This window comes from Typopeltis vanoorti, chromosome 15 (genome assembly GCF_054136105.1).
Source record: "Typopeltis vanoorti isolate ZY-2024b chromosome 15, IOZ_Tvanoo_1.0, whole genome shotgun sequence".
Lineage (NCBI taxonomy): Eukaryota > Metazoa > Arthropoda > Arachnida > Uropygi > Thelyphonidae > Typopeltis > Typopeltis vanoorti.
The window spans coordinates 118,259,563-118,281,037 of record NC_143563.1 but is presented as its reverse complement, the minus strand read 5'-3'; the positions used below and the strand labels follow the sequence as shown (position 1 = coordinate 118,281,037).

At 34.7% G+C, this 21,475-nt stretch overlaps 1 protein-coding gene across 1 annotated transcript in view; it reads left to right on the top strand.

Moving 5' to 3' along the window:
* Hel89B (histone acetyltransferase 1) overlaps nt 1-21,475 on the top strand; it is an 863,997-nt gene that overhangs the window by 677,547 nt on the left and 164,975 nt on the right. Inside the window, exon 32 of the mRNA XM_090405810.1 lies at nt 10,577-10,707. Within this exon, the coding sequence (XP_090261936.1) occupies nt 10,577-10,707 (131 nt within the window). The remainder of the gene's footprint in view (nt 1-10,576; nt 10,708-21,475) is intronic.

Genomic DNA, 21,475 nt, shown 5'->3' with positions numbered 1-21,475 from the left:
ACTACGCAATAATAACCACATTACAATAACCAAATCAGACAAAGGAAACGCCACTGTAGTTATGGATACAACAGAATATGAAAGCAAAATGCATGCACTGCTCCAAGACCGGTCTACATATCAAATCATAGATCGAGATCCCACCAACTCACAAAAGAATAAGGTGTGCAAGTTACTGAACAAAATCACTTCCTGGCCTAAAGAAATTGTCAAAAAAATTAAACCCATACACGTTAAAGCACCCAGAATATATGGTGCTCCAAAAATACACAAACAAGGTACACCTTTACGTCCTATTGTAGATAGTATAAACAGTCCTACATATAAACTAGCCAAACATTTAGCAAAATTACTAACCACTCACACAAACAATTCTCCCTCTTTTGTTAAAAATTCTACCCACCTAAAAAGTATTTTAGAAAACCACACCTTAAACAGTTCAGACCTAATGGTGAGTTTTGATATCACCTCATTATTCACTAATGTACCACTGATTGAAACACTTAACTTACTAAATTCACAATTTCCCCTAGATATATCCCAGCTATTTAAATTCACAGTACAGGCAGGTTATTTTACATGGAAAGGGAAAATATACAAACAGTTAGATGGGACAGCTATGGGTTCACCTCTTTCTCCCCCCTTAGCCAACTTCTACATAGAACATCTGGAAAAATTAGCTATCAACACAGCCACTCTCAAACCTAGCCTCTGGCTACGCTATGTTGACGATGTGTTTGCCATTTGGCCACATGGCCCAGACACATTGAATACATTTTTAGTGCACCTAAATAGCCAGCATCCTAAAATCCACTTTACAATAGAACTAGAAGCCAATGACTGCCTGCCTTTCTTGGACACACTGATCACACGTCTTCCAGAAGGTTCCTTATCATTTTCTGTTTACAGAAAACCCACACATACAGGGAGATACTTACACAAACAATCACACCATCACCCTTCTCAACAATATGGTATCTTAAAAACACTAACCCATAGAGCTAGAGCAATCTGTTCCAATGACATTGCTCTCACTGCTGAACTTTCTCACCTACGTCAAACCTTCTTAAACAATGGTTATAGTCCCCGTAAAATAGATAACATACTAAATGCTACCCATAAATCCCCTCTATCCACCATAGAAGACTACAACAAAACAATCACCATCCCATACATTAAAGGCACATCTGAAAAGATATCTAGGGTGCTTAACAAACACCAATTACGCACAGTATTTAAACCTTATAAAAAATTAGCAACTCTCATCCGTTCACCCAAGGACAAATGCACTCCTTTATCACATCCTGGTGTCTATGTAGTGCCCTGTTCTTGCCATCAAGCCTACTACGGACAGACAGGAAGAAATGTGGACATCCGCCTCAGTGAACACAAAAAATATATCCGACACTTTCGCTATGATAAGTCGGGTCTGGCAGACCATGCTCTGGATACCCCTGCACACAGGATCAATTGGAAAGAAACAAAAGTAATACACAGAAGCTTCTACAAGTCAGAGAGGTTGTTCCTGGAATCAACAGAAGCCTTGAAACATACCCCAAACCTTAACAAGTATGGCTGTATAAATCTACCAAAGATTTGGGAGACAGTCATCCTAAGACCAAATTAATATTTATTACTTTTATTTTTATCATTTGGACTACTATTTCAAAACTTGGATTTTTTTTTTTTTTTTTTTTTTTTTTTTTTTTTTTTTGCCTAGATGGCGCCATGTTAGGATTTTAGTCTTGTGTTGCACGCTGCAATCACTTATACTGTGCCCACTGTTACACCAGATTGTGGTTGTCTTGCCTTTGTAACAAACTTTGTGTTATGTGCTCTGAAGATGCTGGATATAAGACCAGCGAAATATTAGCTTTTAAGTTAATAAATAGTTATTTTCTTAACTATCTGTGTTCTTTTATACCGTGAAACCTATCATAACATGTCTGACGAACACATAAGCCTTTCCACGCGTAAGAAATGAAAGTTGCTTTGCTAAAAATGTCACCATCTGCCATGGATCAACGGCTGTATCAGATATCTCAGAATCTTCTGTGAGAGCATGTTTCCAGATACCTGGCCAAAGTTATTCAAAAAGGTACCTGGCAAAAGTACCCTGCAATGGTTGGACTCTGTCTTTCATCAAACCATAAAATTTCCAACTGGAGCATTTCAAACCTTGCTGATCCGTAGTCTACACATTGAGGCAAAGGAACCACCCTTGTTGCTTGTATGTCAACTGCTCTATGCTACTGAATTCCCTGCCAGATATTGTTGGGTTACATAATGCCATGACTCTTTGTGTATATATCTTCTCCCCTCCATTCCCTATAATAAATTTAGTTTAATCCTTTATCCAAGTGTGAGCAAACAAAGTTTACACCTGAAAATATCTTCAGAACTGGGGTAAGGTAGTACAACACTGGGCAACTTGTAGCAGAGGTGGGCCAAGCTAACATTTGCTGCAAGTTGCCTGGTGTTGTGCTACCTTACCCCAGTCCTGAAGATATTTTCAGGTGCAAACTTTGTTTGCTCACACTTGGATAAAGGATTAAGATAAATTTATTATAGTCTAACCAAGTGAAAAATAAACTTTCAACCCTCCATTCCCTCTTCCTTCTACTAATTGATCTTTGACTGTTTATATACAACTGTAATCTTTGACCTTGTGTATTGCTGTAACTTTTGCTATAATTTTATTTATATGTAGATACTGCATTGCTTACCTTAATTTTTCTGAATGCATATTTATTAATTTATCTTTGACTTATTTTGTATTGCTGTAACTGTTGTTGACCTTGTGTACTGCTATAACCTTTGACCTTTTGTGCTGCTGTTACCTTTGCTATAGCACCATAAACCAACCAACTAATCTGCTAAAAACCCTCCTTCTATAATGATCTTGTGTTGAGTGCTTAACTAAGCACGCAACACAGCTATATTCCAACTAGTGGTTTGGCTGTACTATGTGTTTGCTATTTGGCCACATGGTCCAGACATCTAGTGCATTTAAGCAGCCAACATTGAAAAAAATCCACAATTGAAAAATGGTGCATTTACTTAAATCAACTTAATAATGTGCTCAGTTAATCCTACTCTGCAAGTCAAAGAAAAAGATATATAAATTATTCAAATCAGCCAAGTATTTCCAGAAATATGAATATGTGAAAACTGAGTAATGAACACTAGTAATGCTAAACCAAAAAACTAAGATTGTCACCATTGAAACAACATTATTAGCAGCTCTAATAATGGTAAAATGTCAGGTATAGAAGAAGGTAAAATTCATGCTGAACTGAAGGAATTATTAATTAATTTCAGAGAACAAATACAAAAAGGTATAAACAGCATAAGAACAGAAATCCAAAGGGATAGTTTTGCAATAAGGGATGAAATCAAAGAAATTAAAACCTTTATAGATTACAGCAATAGGTTTCTGCAGATTTTATCAAAACTGTTGAACTGTTACAGAATCATGTGACAACCCTAGCAGTGTAAAACAGAAATTAACTAAAGAAAATGAAACATTCAGAAAAAATATTAGCAACATCGAATTTAGGCTAAACAATATAAGGCAAGTAATATTGAAATTTTAGGCATTCCAGAAAAGCCAACAGAACAGATCCCAAGTATCCACAATAAAATCTCCAACATTCTACAAGTTGAAGATAAGAGTGAAGTTTGGTGGCTCACAGAGTTCCCTTAATGAATAAATGCAAAATCATGCCAGTTATTGTTAAGTTCCAAGACCACAAGAGTAAAGACACATGGATAAATAAAGGCTAAGGAATACAAAAAACTAAGAGCTTCAGCCACTGATAGCAGAGTTAAAGATATTAAAATATATGTTAATGAGCATACAACTAAGACTGCAAAATTTTATGTTGTGAAACAATTCAAGATAGTAAACAGTTTTCAATTTGCCTAGATTAAAGATGGTAAAATATTTCTATGAAAAAACAATTCAACTAAATACACCAAATAAGGACTGAAGAAGATCTGAGTAACATTAGCTTCTAATGGAGGATGACATCTCAACGGGACATTAAGAGGAACTGAAGGAACCTGAAAACATATCTGAAACTGACTCTAACTTCTATATACTACATGTAAACATTAGAAGCCTAAGAGAAAATCTGAATGAGATTCTGGTCATGTTGAAACATGTCGAATGAAAGCCTAGCTGTCTGAGATATGATCAAAGCGGAAGAGATAAGTTTATTTTTGCTATTCCTGGGTGCTGCGGATTCTTTACCCATAGGACGTATGGCAAATTGGGTGGTGTTGTAATTTTTGCAAGGGGTAAAATTAGATACAGATAGAAATCTAACTTAGTGTAACTTTTATATGAGTTCTTGCAAATCCTGCAACTACACAATAAGGACAACAATATTTCATTTATTCGAATATACAGGTCACATGATTGCACAATAGATGATTTAATGAGGAGCTAGAAAGAGTATTGAAAGGTATCAAAACTGAATCAGTTTAACACTTAAGGGATGTAAACACACACCAGCTTAAAAATACTAGAGAAACGGATCAGTATCTAAGCATAATGTGTGATCTGAGTTTCAGACAGTATATCTCCCAACCAACTGGCAGGATGGGAAATGAAGGTTTGTGTATCAATCTTGTCTTCATAATAGAGAGTACAAGTAACGAAGTCAGAATATGCAGTTACCACATAACAGATCATTTCCCATATCTACCAATAATAGTCAAAATAAAACCCAATATAAAAGAGAAAGCCAAAGTCGATAAAACAATGATATACCTACAGATAACAAAGACAGTAGCAAAACAATTGATCACACAAAATTTGATAAATATATTAGGAGCCTCAAACTCAAATATTCCTCATATGAACAAATTAACGTTAATAAGCTCTATGAGGAGCTGATTTCCGAGATCTCTCTCCCACAAAATGTTCTAAGAAATAGACATCAGAGAGAAACATACTATCTTTCTCTCTAAGAGAAAAAAAAACAAAAAAAACATGGATAACTAAAGATTTAATTAATTGAATAAATAAAAAAGAAATGCCATACAGGAAACACAAAAAGAATCTCATAAATTCAGAGATTGAAAGAGAATATAGATCATTTAACAGGCTTGTGATGAATGAAATCAAAATGGCAAAGGAAGTATTATTCCATAATTTCCATGGAGAGGAAAAATCTCCATACAGATTAGTAGTACTGCTATGCCCCCTCCCCCCTGTTTAGCTAACTTTTACATGAAAAACCTTGAAAACAAAATACTTACCACAGCTACATACAAGCCCCTAGTGTGATTATGCTTTGTTGATGATGTGTTTGCCATTTAGCCCCATGTCGAAGACATGTTGGATGCTTTTGTCACCCATCTGAACAGCCAACACCCCAAAATTCACTTCACAGTAGAAAAAGAATCTTATAATTGTTTGCCTTTTCTTGACACATTAGTCATCCACCTTTCAGATGGATCACTATCTTTTTCAGTTTCAGTTACAGAAGCCAACAAACACAGGAAGATGTCTACATAAACAATCACATCATCATCCAGCCCAACACTATAGTATTCTAAAAACACTTGCACACAGAGCCAGAGTGATTTGTTCTAATGATACAACTCTTTTCACAGAACTTAATAAAGTCACCATACTTTCTTGGCCAATGGCTACAATTCCTACAAAATAGATAAAATACTACATAGACCCATTACTTCTTCCTCTTCTAACACACAAGAACAAAACATCACTATTCCTATTCCCAATATCAGAGGTACACCAGAAAAGATAGCCAAATTACTAATAACAATATGGCCTTCACACATCTTAAATTAGTGATTCTGATCTGCTCTAAGGATAAATTCCATCCTCTAGCATATCCTAGAATGTATGAAGTTATTTGTGACTTGGCCTACTATTACCAGACAGGAGATCTGTTAGCATCCACCTTGCAGAACATAAAAAAGATATTTGCTACCATTATTATGGCAAGACAGAACTGGCAGACCATGCTTTGGGCACCCCTTCACACATGATGTGCTATTTAGAAGTTGTTACAAGTCAGAAGGATTATTTTAAGAGTTAGCCATGGCTAAAAAAATTCTTGTAACTGAACAAGTATAGTTGCATAAATTTGGCAAACTTAAGATGAACTCCTATATAGCTGTAATACTTATTTTTTACAACATTAGAGTCTGCCAAATTAGGACTTTAGATCTTTTGTCCATTACAATTTGAATTGTTTTGCTTACTCATTGTGCATGTAAACTATAATATGCTACTTTCTGCTCTGCTGGTTTGAAATATAAGCTAGTTAATAAACATATTTTTTATAAAATAGTTCATTTGGTGTTGTTGATACCATTAAAAAATAAGTTATGAATCTTCCATGATGAATTTGCCAACTGCACCAACAATCCAAGAAAGCACTGGAGATGCTTGGATTCACTTCTAGGTAAGCAAAGTAAACGGAAAGTATTCTCCCAGTTACACTAATCTGAAAACTACAGTAAATGAAATGAAAACACATTCTTTATAAATAGCAGTGCCTATCTGGCAGAAGATTTTTAAATGAATAGTCCTCAAACCTTGACACCAGGCTGTAAAGGAGGTGTAAACTCCATTTTCAATAAGGCTTTAAGAACATTGTAGAGCCTTATTGACTAAACATCCACAAGGCTCTAAGATATGATGGAATAACTGTAAAAATGATACAAACTTTTACTAAATACCACCCAAGATTTCTTCTTCATATCATAATCAAAGCTTTCTCAACTGGTGAAGTCATAACAGTCCTAAAAAAAAAGCAATCGTTATATCCATCTATGAAAAGCAGCATCAACAATTACACAAACTACAATCAATCTCTATCTCACCATTTCTCTCAAAAAATTCTTTAACTTGCAATGAGAAAAAAAAAGACTATTTTTTTTTAATTCAATAAATTTCTTCAATAAAACTCATTATGGATTCCCTGAAAAATGTAACACTGAACAATCTTGCCTAAAATTTTCTGAGCTCATCTGTTACACAATTATTATTATTTATAAGAGCATTAACAACAGAAAAAAAAACAGCAACTATTTTCATAGATGTACAGAAGACATTTGACTTTGTCGATCATGCTCTACTATTAAAAACACTGCATTCCATTGGAATTAGAGGGAGGTGTCACCTATAGTTTCAAACTTTAGAAAACAGGTGACAAGCAGTTCAAATAAAACGGCACCATGAGCGAATACGAACTCATCAAAATGAGTTTCTCAAGCTCAGTTAAGAGTGCATAGCCCATTAGCAGTCATTTTAATTGGTCCAATGCAATTGATTGTAGGATAATTTTGAATACTTTAATTTATCAATTAATATAATTTTAAATATGAAAAACATAAAGGCATTAACAGCATAAAATGAACAATAGCTATGCTTCATGTGCGCTGTTTATGTGAGAAGCACAAAGGGTTTACTTTTCGTGATGAGATTAGCAAATACTAGAGTTAGACATGGATAATTTGAATTTTGATACGATTTTTAAATACAACCTTTCATAGAAATTATAAATATAATACACACAGAAATTCGAAAAAAGTAATCACTTGGGAAATTATTATTTTTCCCAGATTTTGTATTTCAAAGAAAATCTGAAATACAAAAAAAGGTTATAAATTATTCATAGAAATTATAAATTTATATTAAAAACTTGTCTATATCGGTGTCCTAAACATGTCAGTTCACACTTCATGCACGTAAAACAGATGAAACTCAGAAAACAAAAACAGCAACTCGTGACAAATAACAACGTTAAATTGGATTGCTTCACATAATAACCAATCACAGCCATCTGGGTGCTATTGTCTCAGCGTACACCATGCCTCGACTTCTGGGCTGTTTAAAACCACTGGAATGCTAAGCATTTGACATGCTATGGCATCTGCACATGTTTAAAGGGCTCAAAGGTGTTCATATTTGTGACTGCTCACCCAGGCTATTAATGCGAATGTGATGCAATATTTATGTGTCAAAAAGTGTCCTCTTCGTGAATCATTAATATATTGTGTTTAATTTTAAGAATCACGTGAAGCCAGAAAACAATTAGGGGAGTCTTTAACAGAAATAAATGCAAAAATATAATATTTGCTATTCCGTTGATGTACACTGCACACAAGCACACCTGGAATATTCACCCCTGCTGGGCAATACACATGGGGATCATAATATAAAATGAAAAACTCGTATCCAAGAGTTACAAACAAACAAAGCTATACATTGTACAGAATACATAACATTAAACTCATAGTATCACATAAATTTTTACAGACCGTGTATTCAAGAATTCATCAAATCAACACACACTACTTCCATGTATACTATGTTTCAAATTTTTACTGCCAAAATTTATGTCATCTGCTATAGTGCGCCCACAGATTCCAGACCCTTGACACTTCTGAGCATGTCACAAAAAGGAGAATCCATTCCGATAATAGGATAATCAATCCGTCTTCTGGGATGAGTTGTTTATTATTACACATTGGAAAATTAACTTCTCTTTTATGATCATTGTCATTTTTAAAGTGGTAACTATTTTGCTTGTATAATAGTTTGGAAATTTTATCTATAAAGCACATGATTTTGCGTGTTGGCAACCAATTTTTACTTCCTTCATTTCTTTCTCCCCTTCAATGATAATGTCCAAGAGATTAATTAAATCTCTTTCTGAAGAATTGAGTGATTCCGACCTGCTAAATTTAGATGCACAGCGGGAAGATCCCGGAGAATATGAAGAAAATTTAACCACTTATAGTCAGACAAAAGAGATTTCACAGAAACAATTTGAAAATATTTGATGTACAATCGAAGTTTTTAAGCAGCAATGCTTAGAGGCTGACCCTGATGAAGAGAGAAGCAGTAAAATTTGCAGAAGAGTAGAAGAGGCAACAGGGCCATACCGTCGGTTGTATGAAAAAAAAAAAAAAAAGAAACAAAATGCCCATTAAACTACGTTAGCTCAATTCTTTGTTAAGAAGTAGAATAATAAAATTTATATTCTGAATATGTTTTATTGTCATTTTGTCATTCGGCTTCATGATTTTCCTTTAACTAGGCCCTGAGACATACCTGAATTCTTTTATAAAAAAATTAAGAGTCAAAAAAGAAATCTGAGGAACGAATTATACATTTTCCCATAGGTTATTATATTCGATTAGTGCGTTTTCGATTAATGCACCTGTTTTAAAGAACGCATTAGGTGCACTAATTGAAGGATTGCTGTACAGACTTTTAAATCAAATGTGAACAAGTACCTTCTTTCCCAACCCACCACCCATACATGGTACTAATGTACTATAGGTTGATCAACCAACCTCTCGCGTATTGTGGGCTAAACATAAAAAAAACAAAATATGGAACAGATCAGAGAACATCTTTAGATGCTGTGACGAACTTGAAAGAAGAATTGTGGAATCTAAAAAAAATCATCCTCAATCCAGTACATCTCAACACTAACCTTAGCTATAATCTCTGTCACTGCACTGCTATCCAACCTTGGCATTCATGAGATCATGAACACCTGCATGCATCCAACAATGAAGCAATACACAGAATGCCTTTAAATGTTGGCATTTTAATTTATAGATATTCTCTTGCAATGTTTGTTCGTATTTCTCTCTGATTCATGTAATACACCTGGGAAGATGAAATGATTCTAGGAAGATGAAACTAGTTGTGTGATTTATTTAAATAAAATATAGTGTTTTTATATTTATCTCTCGGCTTCCAATCATTTAATCTACTTCAAATATGTCTCTCAGCCAAGTAAATCCATTATATATATAAACCTCTTTTCTCCATAAATGAATACAATATTTATAAAAACTAAATTGGTTACCATGAATTATGATATACAGTTTTCTCTTGCTGAAACAAATCACTTATTGCTAAGTTCCTGACCAGAGTTCCATAGACACTGCTCTTTTAAATAACTTCATTATAGAAAAGTCTTCACCATAAAAGATTGTTTCATGGCTCCCTGTGTGTTCACTATAGATTTGAGAGATGATTATTAGAAGAAAACTAATAATTGCCAGTTTTATAAATGAAGTAGAGAAACAATGTTTGCACTTAAACTTTATTTAACTTTTGCACCAAAACTTTAAAAGTTTTGAAAGTAGTCAGTAACTTACAAATTATATAATGTTTGGTATTGCGATAGTTGAAAACACAAACTCCAAGATATATGTTATCATTTTGTTGATGCCTTTGGTTAGGATCCAATGACCTGAAAGCATAATTTCTACTTTTTTGGTTCTCCTCAGAGACTAGATAGATAACTAGAATCCTAGGTTTCTGCCATATCATCCTTTAGATACAGATATACTATATAAAACATAAGCGATGGGATATCAAGGAATTTGGACTGAGGTTATGTCCTCCTCAGTTGCATCACTTTCAAAATTTGCAGTCTCAAAGTGAAGTTTTTGTTTGTCTACTTGGTATGTAAAATAAATGAATATTAATTACCTTTAATAATCAGTGTGAAGCCCTTTAGGCTCTTTCCATCATTAGCATTGATTATGTTTTAAATCATTCTAGGAGTTTTAGCAATGGAATCTTTGCATAGACAGGTTTTGCCTTTTTTATTAAGAAGAATGAAGGAAGATGTTTTGCAGGATCTACCTCCTAAAATTATTCAAGATTATTATTGTGAACTTAGCTTTTTACAGGTTAGTTTATAGTTTTTCAGTGAATAACTTCATAAATATCTCACTCATGTATGAAATAAGCAATAATTTTAAAAACCTTGGATTATTATTACATTCTGGGCCTTCAAGGAGTCACAGTGATAGATTATGTTGTTCATGTGGGTTTTGCACCATCAGAGCACAATGATAACTGTGACATGCCACAGCATTAAACTAAGTAATTGTAGAAACAATTTAATAAAATTGTAACTTACATCTAATGTCCTCGCATGCCACCCCAATGTTCTTACAGGACACTGTGTAAGGACATTAGGTATCCATTACAATTTAAATTGTTTCTACAATTACTTAATTTTTAGTGCTGTGTGCCTATCACAGTTATTATTGTGCTCTGATGATGCAAGGTAGAAATCCGGTGAAATATTAGTGAGTTTAATAAATGTATTTTTAATTCTTTGTGTTGTTTATGATGTCAATATTATTATGAACACAAACTTTATCATACCACTCCTTAAACATTCACTGTCTGCACATTCACTAGCCTGTCAGACAATGAATTCCGTGGTCTGTCCATCCTCTGCACAAATAAAAGCCACTTCTCACCCTCCTCTTCACTACCTTCTTTCATAACTTCGAAGAATGGCTTCTTGTCCTTGTTCCTTCCCTTTGCCCTTCTGTATAAAAAAATATTCCCAGTGTCAATATTGTAAATACCTCTCAATGGTTTAAATGTCTCAATATGTCACCTCTATGTCTTCTATCCACCAAATTCTGTAGTCTGTGTGCCCTCACTGTTCTTATAACTAACATTGTAAAGTCCTGATATAATTTTTGGTATCAACCTCCGTACCCTTTCCAAGGTTAGTTTATCCTCCTTAAATCCCAGTGACCAGATCTGAGCACAGTAATCCAGATGTGGACTGATCAGGGCTTAAATACAGTGGAATCGCCACTCTTGTCTCTTCTGGTCGGTGTCTTATTGCAACAGTCTTCTGAGTTATCTTTGCAATATGTCACCTAAACCTAAAATTTTTATCAACTATAACCCCAAGATCTCTTGCTTCTTCTAATGTTGATCCACCAATAGAGTATACAGCCTTCCACCATTTGATCCCAAATTTCAAGACCTTACATTTAGTTGAATTAGACTAACATCCCCATTCATTTGCCAATCTGTTCAGCTTATTTAAATCCTCCGAAGGGTTATCACATAGTGGTGTTAATGATAACCCTTCCATGTTTCACATCTGCAAATAACTGAATATCTTCCTGCATCCCCGTAACAATATCATTGACATAAACATTAAAAAAAAAAAAGGTCCCTGTACTAATCCCTGTGGAAACTCTGCCTGTGATCTTCCTTTTCCATTATAGTGCTTCCCCATACACAACTCTCTCATATCTATCAGACACAGTGGCATAGCTAGAGCTTTTGCCACACGGGGTGGTCCCAGAGTTTACTGCTCCTCTCCATACACACTAAAAATACTACAAAAAGTCAAAACGCGAAGTGTAGGGAAAGAAATTAAAACACTTATGTTTATTTTTAAAGTAAAACTTTAATTCCAACATTCTTGCTTTTCTGTTAGCAAAATCATCGATGACATTGTCGAAGTCTGTTTCATCACTCAGTTGCTTTTATAGACAGTATGGCAAGATTCTAACGCAAGGCACTCATTGCAGATCTTATGTAATTCTTAATCAATTTTAATTTAGAAAATAAATTTTCTAAATTTATTTTCTAAATAAATTTAGAAAATTTATTTAGAAAATAAATTTTTAGCAACACTTATAGTAATTGTGAGGAAAATTCGCTGTAGTATTACAACATTTGGAACTGAGTTCTCGAGACAGTATTTTAGAATAAACTGCAGAAGTTGAAGGGGACTGTTTTTCCACATCTCTGTTTCGTCTTGCATAGCAGCAACAGAAATAAAACTCTGAAATCTTTTTCTCTCAATGGAGAACTCTTCCTTATTAATGTCATTGTGATCATGATTTAGTTGACATTCGCATTTATCATTCAAAAGATTTGATGGCGTAAGGAAGGCATATTTTTCAGCAAGAACATGAAGCTATTGAAATGACATGGTGATTTCTTGAATCATTCTGTCCAGTGAAAAAAACATTTCTCTCCTCAACTCAGTTTCGTATGACAAATTCAGCATCTTGTGATTCTTCACCTGCCATCAGTTTCTTCTTTCTAACCGACAATTCATGACTATCCCCAGATCATCAAAAATTTCTTTGGCGTAAGCTACTGAATTGTTAACTAATTTGTCCCTATTTTCACTTAAAAATGCTTTTAAAGCCTCGAGGTTTATGTCACATTGTTGTATATTCAATCCTTTGGTTTGGAGGTAGACTTGTGTTTCGTTCATTTCTAGAAGGACGGATTCCCAAGCAAGAAGGAAAAATGATTGTAACACAACAAGCAGCACACCAGCATCTGACCTGGTAACTCTATTTTCTTTTTCACCAGTTAAATATTCGATAGCACTTAAGATTTTCTAGTAATTTTTTTACAACACTCACAGCATCTCCTCGTGCACTCCACCGAGTTTCTACTACACGCTTGACAGCTTGACTAGTGACCAAAGTCAGAATATCCAAGCAATGGGTTGAGGGGAAAAAAACATGAACAAACCCCCCATAGTTCCTAAAAAGGTAACAGAATTCACAACAACAGAAGCTGCATGTACACCCGCCAAATTCAGCAAGTGATTTATACATGCAACAAATTCTATTTTTCCATCAATTTCTCAGATGCATCTCTGAATGCCAGTAACCAGCCATGACAGTAGCATTATCATGTGCTTGTTCTCTACAATTCTAAATATCAATTCCGTTGTTTTCTAATTTTTGCAAAATCGTAGTTGAAATATTCTCAGCGGTTTTACCTTTTGTTTCAATAAAATCAATAAATGATTCCACAGCTTTCACTTTATTTCCATCGATCTTAACGTAGCGTAAAATTTAGCTCATTTGATACTTATGAGAAATATCAAGGATGCTGTCAAATATCATAGAAAAATACTTCTTACTTTTTCTCCCAAAATTTCTATAAACTCATCCTGAATATTTCTCATTTGCCTTGCCATGTGTTTTATTGTTTTATTTTTAAGAATTTGAATTATAGTATGATAGGGAAATGTAATGGTTTTGTTATATTTATATTTTATTTATTTTAGTTGTAACTGTAGTTGTTAAAACCAATTTATTAAGTAATAAAAATTACTAAGTTAACATAAAGAAAAGAATTGTCGAAAAATAAAATTGTATCTCACATGAAAACCACCGTAAAAAAAGTGCCACCCAAGGCTGACTGCCCCCCCCTCCCATTTCCAAATCCATTTCACTAAACTGCTATCTAACCCCACCCTATGTGGTGCAACTTAAAGAAATATCAACTTATCATGCAGCACCCTATCAATCACCTTTGTAAAATCAACTGGCCTTTTCACATTATTATGTGAAACAATAATAATGATTAGTGAAACAAGAAACCAGCTGATTAGTGAAACAAGAGTGCCCCCTAACAAATCCAAACTGAATGTCACAGAAAATATTACCCAAATTTGCCCTATTCTGTATATGATTTCTCACAAATTTCTAAAAAATCTTAATAACTACAGAAGAAATACAAACTGGTCTATTGTTTGATGCCTGCATTCTGTCACCACCCTTGTGCAATGGCACTTTCTCACCCTCCTTCCATTCATTGGGCACTAGCTTAAGTAGCAAGACTTGTTGAATAGCAAAGTCAGTGGCACTGTCAGTTCCTTAGCACATTCTCTTAAAACTTGAGTTAAAACTAGATGAAAGTCCATCCAGTTCCATTGCCTTATTGACTTCCAGAGTACTTAGTTTTTCAAACACATTTTCTTTATGCACTTTTAAACCTTCAATCCTTCCCTTTCCTCCAGGAATAAAACCTGCTTTTACAGGATGAAATGCCCCAATAAAATTATCATTAAACATTTTACTAAAAAGAGACCTTTTATAGTTTCTCTATTCGGCTCTGAAATAATGTTGGATTTAATATCCACTTAATTTTTGTAATTTTTGCATCGCCGGATTGAAGCCTTTGGCTCTTTATTTTCGTAAATGCTTTTCACACCAAACTGAGAGTTCGCTTATGAAAAATATACTTCTCCGACGCTTCGAGTCCTTTGGTACTGAGAGTTTTTGCTCTCTTAGGTTTCTGCCTGAATCCCTGATGAAAATTAATGAGTTTGAAACAGCTGTTGGGTCAGTGAAACTTTATTAAAATGATCCAGTAGGAGACGAATATATGGAACGCTCTAGCGTCCATCTCTCCTGTAAGGTTTGGCTAGGGCAACTTGTAGTATGGCGGCGAGTATATTCCCATAAGCTCTCTGGTCAATTTTCACAAAACTTTTATAGTTTCTGTATTCGACTCTGAAATAATGTTGAATTTAATATCCACTTATTTTTTATAATAAAATGATCATTAAGCATCTTTACTATGTCATCTGCAGTGGTCACTCAATCCCCATTTCCATCTAACATGGTCATTCATCCACAGTCAATTTTCCTCATACTGACCACATAATGAAAGAAATCCTTAGCACTTTTCTTGGACTGTAGTGCTAATCAGTTCTCATATTTCAGTTTGGTTTTTCTTACTATACTGGTCACTTTCCTGATTTGAAAGTGACCTCTCTCGTTTTGCTTTTTCCATGACCTCTTTTTCATCTGAAGTTCCTATTTGATTTCATATTTCTTTACGATTCCCCGTGTACTGTAAATATCTCTTCCTTGCAGTTCTTCCATTGATGGAACTGCTGCTAGCTGATTTTTAAGATTATTATTCATCTACCTTATAATTCCACATAATTTCTTTTTACCTTCATTCTTCTGCATGTCTATTCAACCTTCAGGTCAAGACCACATGATCACTCTCACCAATGGGAGCACGATTGATATCTCAGTTGCAATGAGGTTCTCTGATTCAAGGATCAAATCTAAAACTCTCAGTCCTTGTGTTCTCTCAACTACATGTTGCCTGAGATATTTGTCCCGTAAGAATTCAAAAAATTCCAGTCTGTTACTAACTCTGTGCTGTTTCCTTTTTTTTTTATGAGTTTATGCTACTGTAGTTAAAATCTCCTATAATGAGCATTCACTTTGCACCTCCTGCCAAACCAATTTCCTTAAATGTTTCCTGCTCATCATTCTCTGGCTTATAGAAACATCCCACTAAATATGCTGTTCTGGCCACCTCCACCATACATTTTCAGGACTGTTAGTGCCATTTCCTTTCAAGTTCTCCAATCTGAGAGGATTCAACTCATCACTTATAAATGACACTGAACCATTCCGTTTGCCCTTCCTGTCATGCCAAAATATTCTATACCTGTCTAGTTCTATTTCTGTCAGGACATCATCTTCTGTCAACCATGTCTCACTTCCTTTATTCCTGATACCCATAGCATTTGTATAAAAAAAATACATCAATACATTGTCACCATTTCTATACCTATTATTATTTTTTCTCTCCAGACTACATTGACCTTGCAATGTACCATACATTATCCCATCTCCCAAGTGACCATCCCCAGCAGAAGCCACTCCCTACTACCATCCATTCTGGAAATTCTAGTTTCCCTGCCCTAACACTAACATACAGTTCTCTTCTATCCTCAAATGCACTCCACACATCCACATATCCCAAATTCCTATTTTGATACATTCTCTCCATCACATCATTCATTATTGCTACTCTCATACTCAAGTCTGCATTATCATATCTGGGCAATACATACACTATCTCCCCCCTCTCACTTTTTTGCTGCACAGTTCCTAACATTAACCTCATATCTCTCACCACCCAGTTTGTATTAACTCTCAGATCATTTGTAACAATCATCACAGTCATCTTATTAACATTCTCACCTCTTTATTTCCATAGACATGTGCTCTTGTTCCTCCAGGCAAGCACTCTACTAACATTATGTTTTGCACATGATAAATGTTGAGTGTTGAACCTCCATACATCACACCGCCTTACAGATCCATTCATTCCTTGCTTACCTGCATTCCTATCTCATCTATCATCTGCTTCCTTGCATCTCTCTCTCTCTCTCTCTCTGTCCCTTTCTCCAATACTTGTTTGACCTTCTTTTCTTCTCTCTTTCCTATGCTCTTGCCATCTCTTATTTCGATAACTTTCTCTCACACTTCTTGTTCACCTCTCACATAAGTCGGTATTTAAAGTCTTGTTATCTCTCCTTTTACATGGAGATGAAAGGAAAGACCCCTTTTTTGAAAGTTATGAAAATGGGTTACCTTATTTTACATACCTTCCTTCCTCTCCAAGCATCCTACCTCACTCAAAATTCACTGATACAAGTGGATACTATCCTTCAGTACTTCCAGTCACACTACCTAATGTCAAGCCTATAGCCACCTCCTGCTTACCCTTCCTCCCCTTTGATTATTTTACTTGTAACTATCTCTGGGCAACCACTCATTTCTGTAGTGCCTGAGATACTGATATCAATTTTACAAAAAAAATTTTAAAATATGATATAACAATTAAGTAAAAATATTCAATTAATTTCACCCCTGTATTTTATCTTGTATTCCATGTATTGTTAAGCACATAATGAAAATATTTATCAGATTCTGTTTCTTGCAGAATTTTCAGCATAGTCTCTTTGTCATTGTTGGTACAAGTGATGAAGTTATAAAGAGTAATAATAAGAAAGTAGAATCAAGTAATTAAATTTAAATATATAAAAATAAAATCACAAATGCAGTACATGAGATATTACAGGTGAAGAGTTAGTGCTAAAAGAATCATTGAGAATTAAATTCTTTGTTGAAATGTTCAGAAGAACATTTTCCTTAAAAAAGAAATGGGCTTTAATTCAATTTTGCTCAGATTTAGCATCTGCTGAGGGTGCACGTGAGAGGTGCATATCCATAGAAGAAAATTTTATTTTTATGAGAAAAGAATTTTCTTCTATGGAAAGTCATTTCCAATATCCTTGATTGCAGAGCCAACTTAGGCCTCATTTTCCAACTAGTAAAATAAAAGGGGTCTTTTTTTTTTTTTTGTCTGAAGACGTTTCTTTGCTGTTCTTCCACTTCATTTGGCATGATGTTTGGTTGTGTCCTATTAATGCATTTGCAACCTGCAAAAAATTGCAAGAGTGTTTTGAAAAGTGCTTTTGACTACAATAGAATCTAATGATATCTGGTGCTTTGTACTGTGGTGTGATTATAACTTTTTTTCTGACTGAATATTCGATTAATTCCTGCTGAAATGAAGGTAGTATCCCTCATTCCACTTAAAATCAACCTCTAATAATATCAAGTCTTGATTCTCCAACAAGTGTGTGAAGTCAGTTCAAGAAATAACTGGTAGTTTAAGACAAAAAAAAATCCAGCTTCACTCAACTTGCAGTGTGCACAAGAACTGCTACAAAACAACCTAAACAAATTCAACTTTGATGTGGCCAAATGTAGAACCCTTGCTAAAGTGCCTTCTGTCTTTCCATGCTTGCCTTTACCTCATTTATAATGAAACCAATGTAACATCAGCCCAGCAGTCATCATCCATCATCACTGACAAACTCCATTCTCTAATATCCAAGAGTATTGAAGAGCATATGCAATACCTTCATTATGCCCAGGACTTGAAAAATGTGCCTATCTGCGATGAGTGAAAATTTTTACTTGATGAGTGGGGGGAAAAAAATCAGAAGATGAGTTTTGGTTTATTTATGTGTTTTATTTATGTAATGCTGATTCTGTTTTATGTCATAAAGAGTTTTTGTATATTGACCATACTTATCACCTCTATTGGGGAATATTGGTCATTACAAATTCCTGCTTTGTCAATTATCACTAATGAGAGGATAGGAAAAGATTCCTATGCATCGTTTTATCTTCAGAGAGTGCTCGGTCATAGTCAAGGTAACTGATTAATCATGACATGGCAACCTAAAATAGATACACAGTGGATAGTGGTAATTAGTTTTTTCTTACTCAGCAATGCGATATGCAGAATTTGACCATTAATAGTGAAAATTAAAACTTGGAATGTTGAGAAAAAAGTATTTATTTTCTCAAAATATTTCTTTGAAGAGATATTTATATTTAAAACTGCTTCTCTGATGGAAATCATTCCAACCAATACCAAGCACAGTATCCATTATACTTGCCCAAAAATTATGTTCTTGTTTAATACTTTACCTGGTTGTAAGCAATCTTTAACAAGTATCTTCAGACTACTTGTGTATAGAGGCTGATAACCTTTACATCATTGCCTTAGTATCCCATAATGCAAAACACACATCCTTTCGGATGTCTAATGCTAAGCATCATTGGTCACTACCTAAACCAGTTTGGTTGTTTATTGAGGTACTGTTAATGTGCAGGCGTGCCTCTAAAAGCTCTGAAGTATGCCTGCACATTAACAGTACAGAGTGATCCACAAGATGACTCTAAACAGAATCTAAACTCATCAATCCTAACCTGAATCATTCCAGGACAGGAAATTTATTGGTGGCTCCATTCAGCGACAGGCAAGAACCCACCACTGAGTAAAACTGCTCTACTTCCCAGAAAGTAAGCCAGCCAAAAGACAAACATTGTTAAATGTCATTAGTGGGAACCAGACCAAGGAGAGATACCGAAGTTCAATTAATGCAGATATCTTATATTTCCCATATAATATTAGTAAAAAGGTGTATCACTTTATCATTAAAATTCTTTGGATTAGAGATAGTAGTTATAGAATTTTTTTTTTTTTTTCACTTGGTTACACGTTAAATTAAACTTGCCAAGAAATTATCATCATCATCAAATTCCTGACATATGCCTTCAGGGGGTGTACAGGATCTTATGATAATGATGTAAATTTTCATGTTGTACTATCATAAGATCCAAAAATTACATTCTTGTTTAATCCTTTATCCAAGCATAAGCAAAAAAGTTTGCATGACCAGACTAATTGTATACACAGGCTGATGACTTCACGTCAATTGCCTTAGTATCCCATGATGCAAAGCACTTGAAATTCCAGAGAATTTTAATAAAGTGATAAACCCCTTTACTACTTATATATGGGAAATATATGACTTCTGCATTAATTCAACCTCAGTATCTCTTCTGGTTTGGGTAGTGACCTTTCTCATAATGCTTTTGCATTATGGAATACTAAAGCAATTGATATAAAGTTATCAGCCTCTATATAAAAGTAGTCTCATGAAGATACTTCATGCACAAACTTTGCCTGCTTATACTTGGGTAAAAGATTAAACAAGAATATAATTTCTTCTCAGTTTAACTTAATTTACAACCAAGTGGGAAAAAAAATTCTTCATCATACTCTATTCTCATAGTGGTCCCCATCACATTAGTCACTGCATCATCTCCACCTAAATGATGCATCCTAGATTTACCTTTAATGGTAAGGAGGTTACAAAACCTCCTTACTATTTGTATTCATAAAAGTTATCTTTTCAGTCATTCTTCCTTTTACCCACCACATAGAAACAAACAAAAAAAGGCCTGTTTGGCTAGTTTTGGTCAAACTGATTTTACATTTTTTGTTATACTGATTACTCTTCCTGCTTGTGTGTCATACTGCTCATCAGCCTGCTTATCACCTTTCTCATATATATTCTCCACATTTTTTTTTTTTTTTTGCCAGTTTCTGTGTAATGATGATACTCTTCCATTTAACTCCTACCTGTTTTACCCTACTGGTTTTGAGTATGCAGTTTGATACTGCTTTCTGAAAACATTTTTCACCAGTTCCCATGCACGCCTTTCTTTTGTAGTTCTGCATGTACCCCAGAAACTGAAAATTCAACACATTTAGCCACCTTCCAGATCATGACTTGCATGATCATCCACCCAAGTTGGGGGCAAATTGGGTTACCTTGATTATGGACAAATTCTATAGCATGGTGACTATCAAACTCCAACTGCTTTCCATCACACTGGCTTAGGTTGTTTTACTGGCATAAGTAAAGCCTATTTCTTTTCTGTCATTCTTTCTGTATCCAATCTCAATCTGTCTGTCTCTCTCTCTCTCTCATTCATTGAAGCCTTCCATAAAAATTGTGCTCCTCTGCTCATTAAGCTAATTTATCATAAATCTCTTCTGCTCTCGACATTATAAAGCAACTTTATGGCTTACACATGAAACAAAAAAAATTGTATAGAATTTTATATAAATTAAGTGGATATTAAATCCAACATCATTTCAAAGCTGAATACAGAAACTATAAAAGTTTCATGCGAAAATTGACCAGAGAGAGAGAGAGAGAGAGAGAGCTTGCGAGAATACACCGCCGCCATACTACGAGTTGCCCTAGCCGAACCTTATAGGAAGTGATGAATGCTCAAAGCGCCTGCATATTCGGCTCCTGTTGGTTCATTTTGATAAGGTTTCACTAGTCTGACAGCTGTTTCAAACTCATTGGTTTTCATCAGAGACTAGGCAGAAACCTAAGAGAGCAAAAACTCTCAGTACTAAGAAACTTTCCAAAGGAAGCATCGGAGAGGTGTATTTTCCATAAATGAACTCTCGATCGGTGCATAAAGTATTTACTAAAATAAAGAGCCAAAAGGCTTCAATTCGGCGATGTAAAATTATACAAATTAAGTGGATATTAAATCCAATATCATTTCAAAGCCGAATACAGAAACTATAAAAGTTTCGTGCGAAAATTGACCAGAGAGCTTGCAAGAATACACCACCACCATACTACCACACTACAAGTTGCCCTATCCAAACCTTATAGGA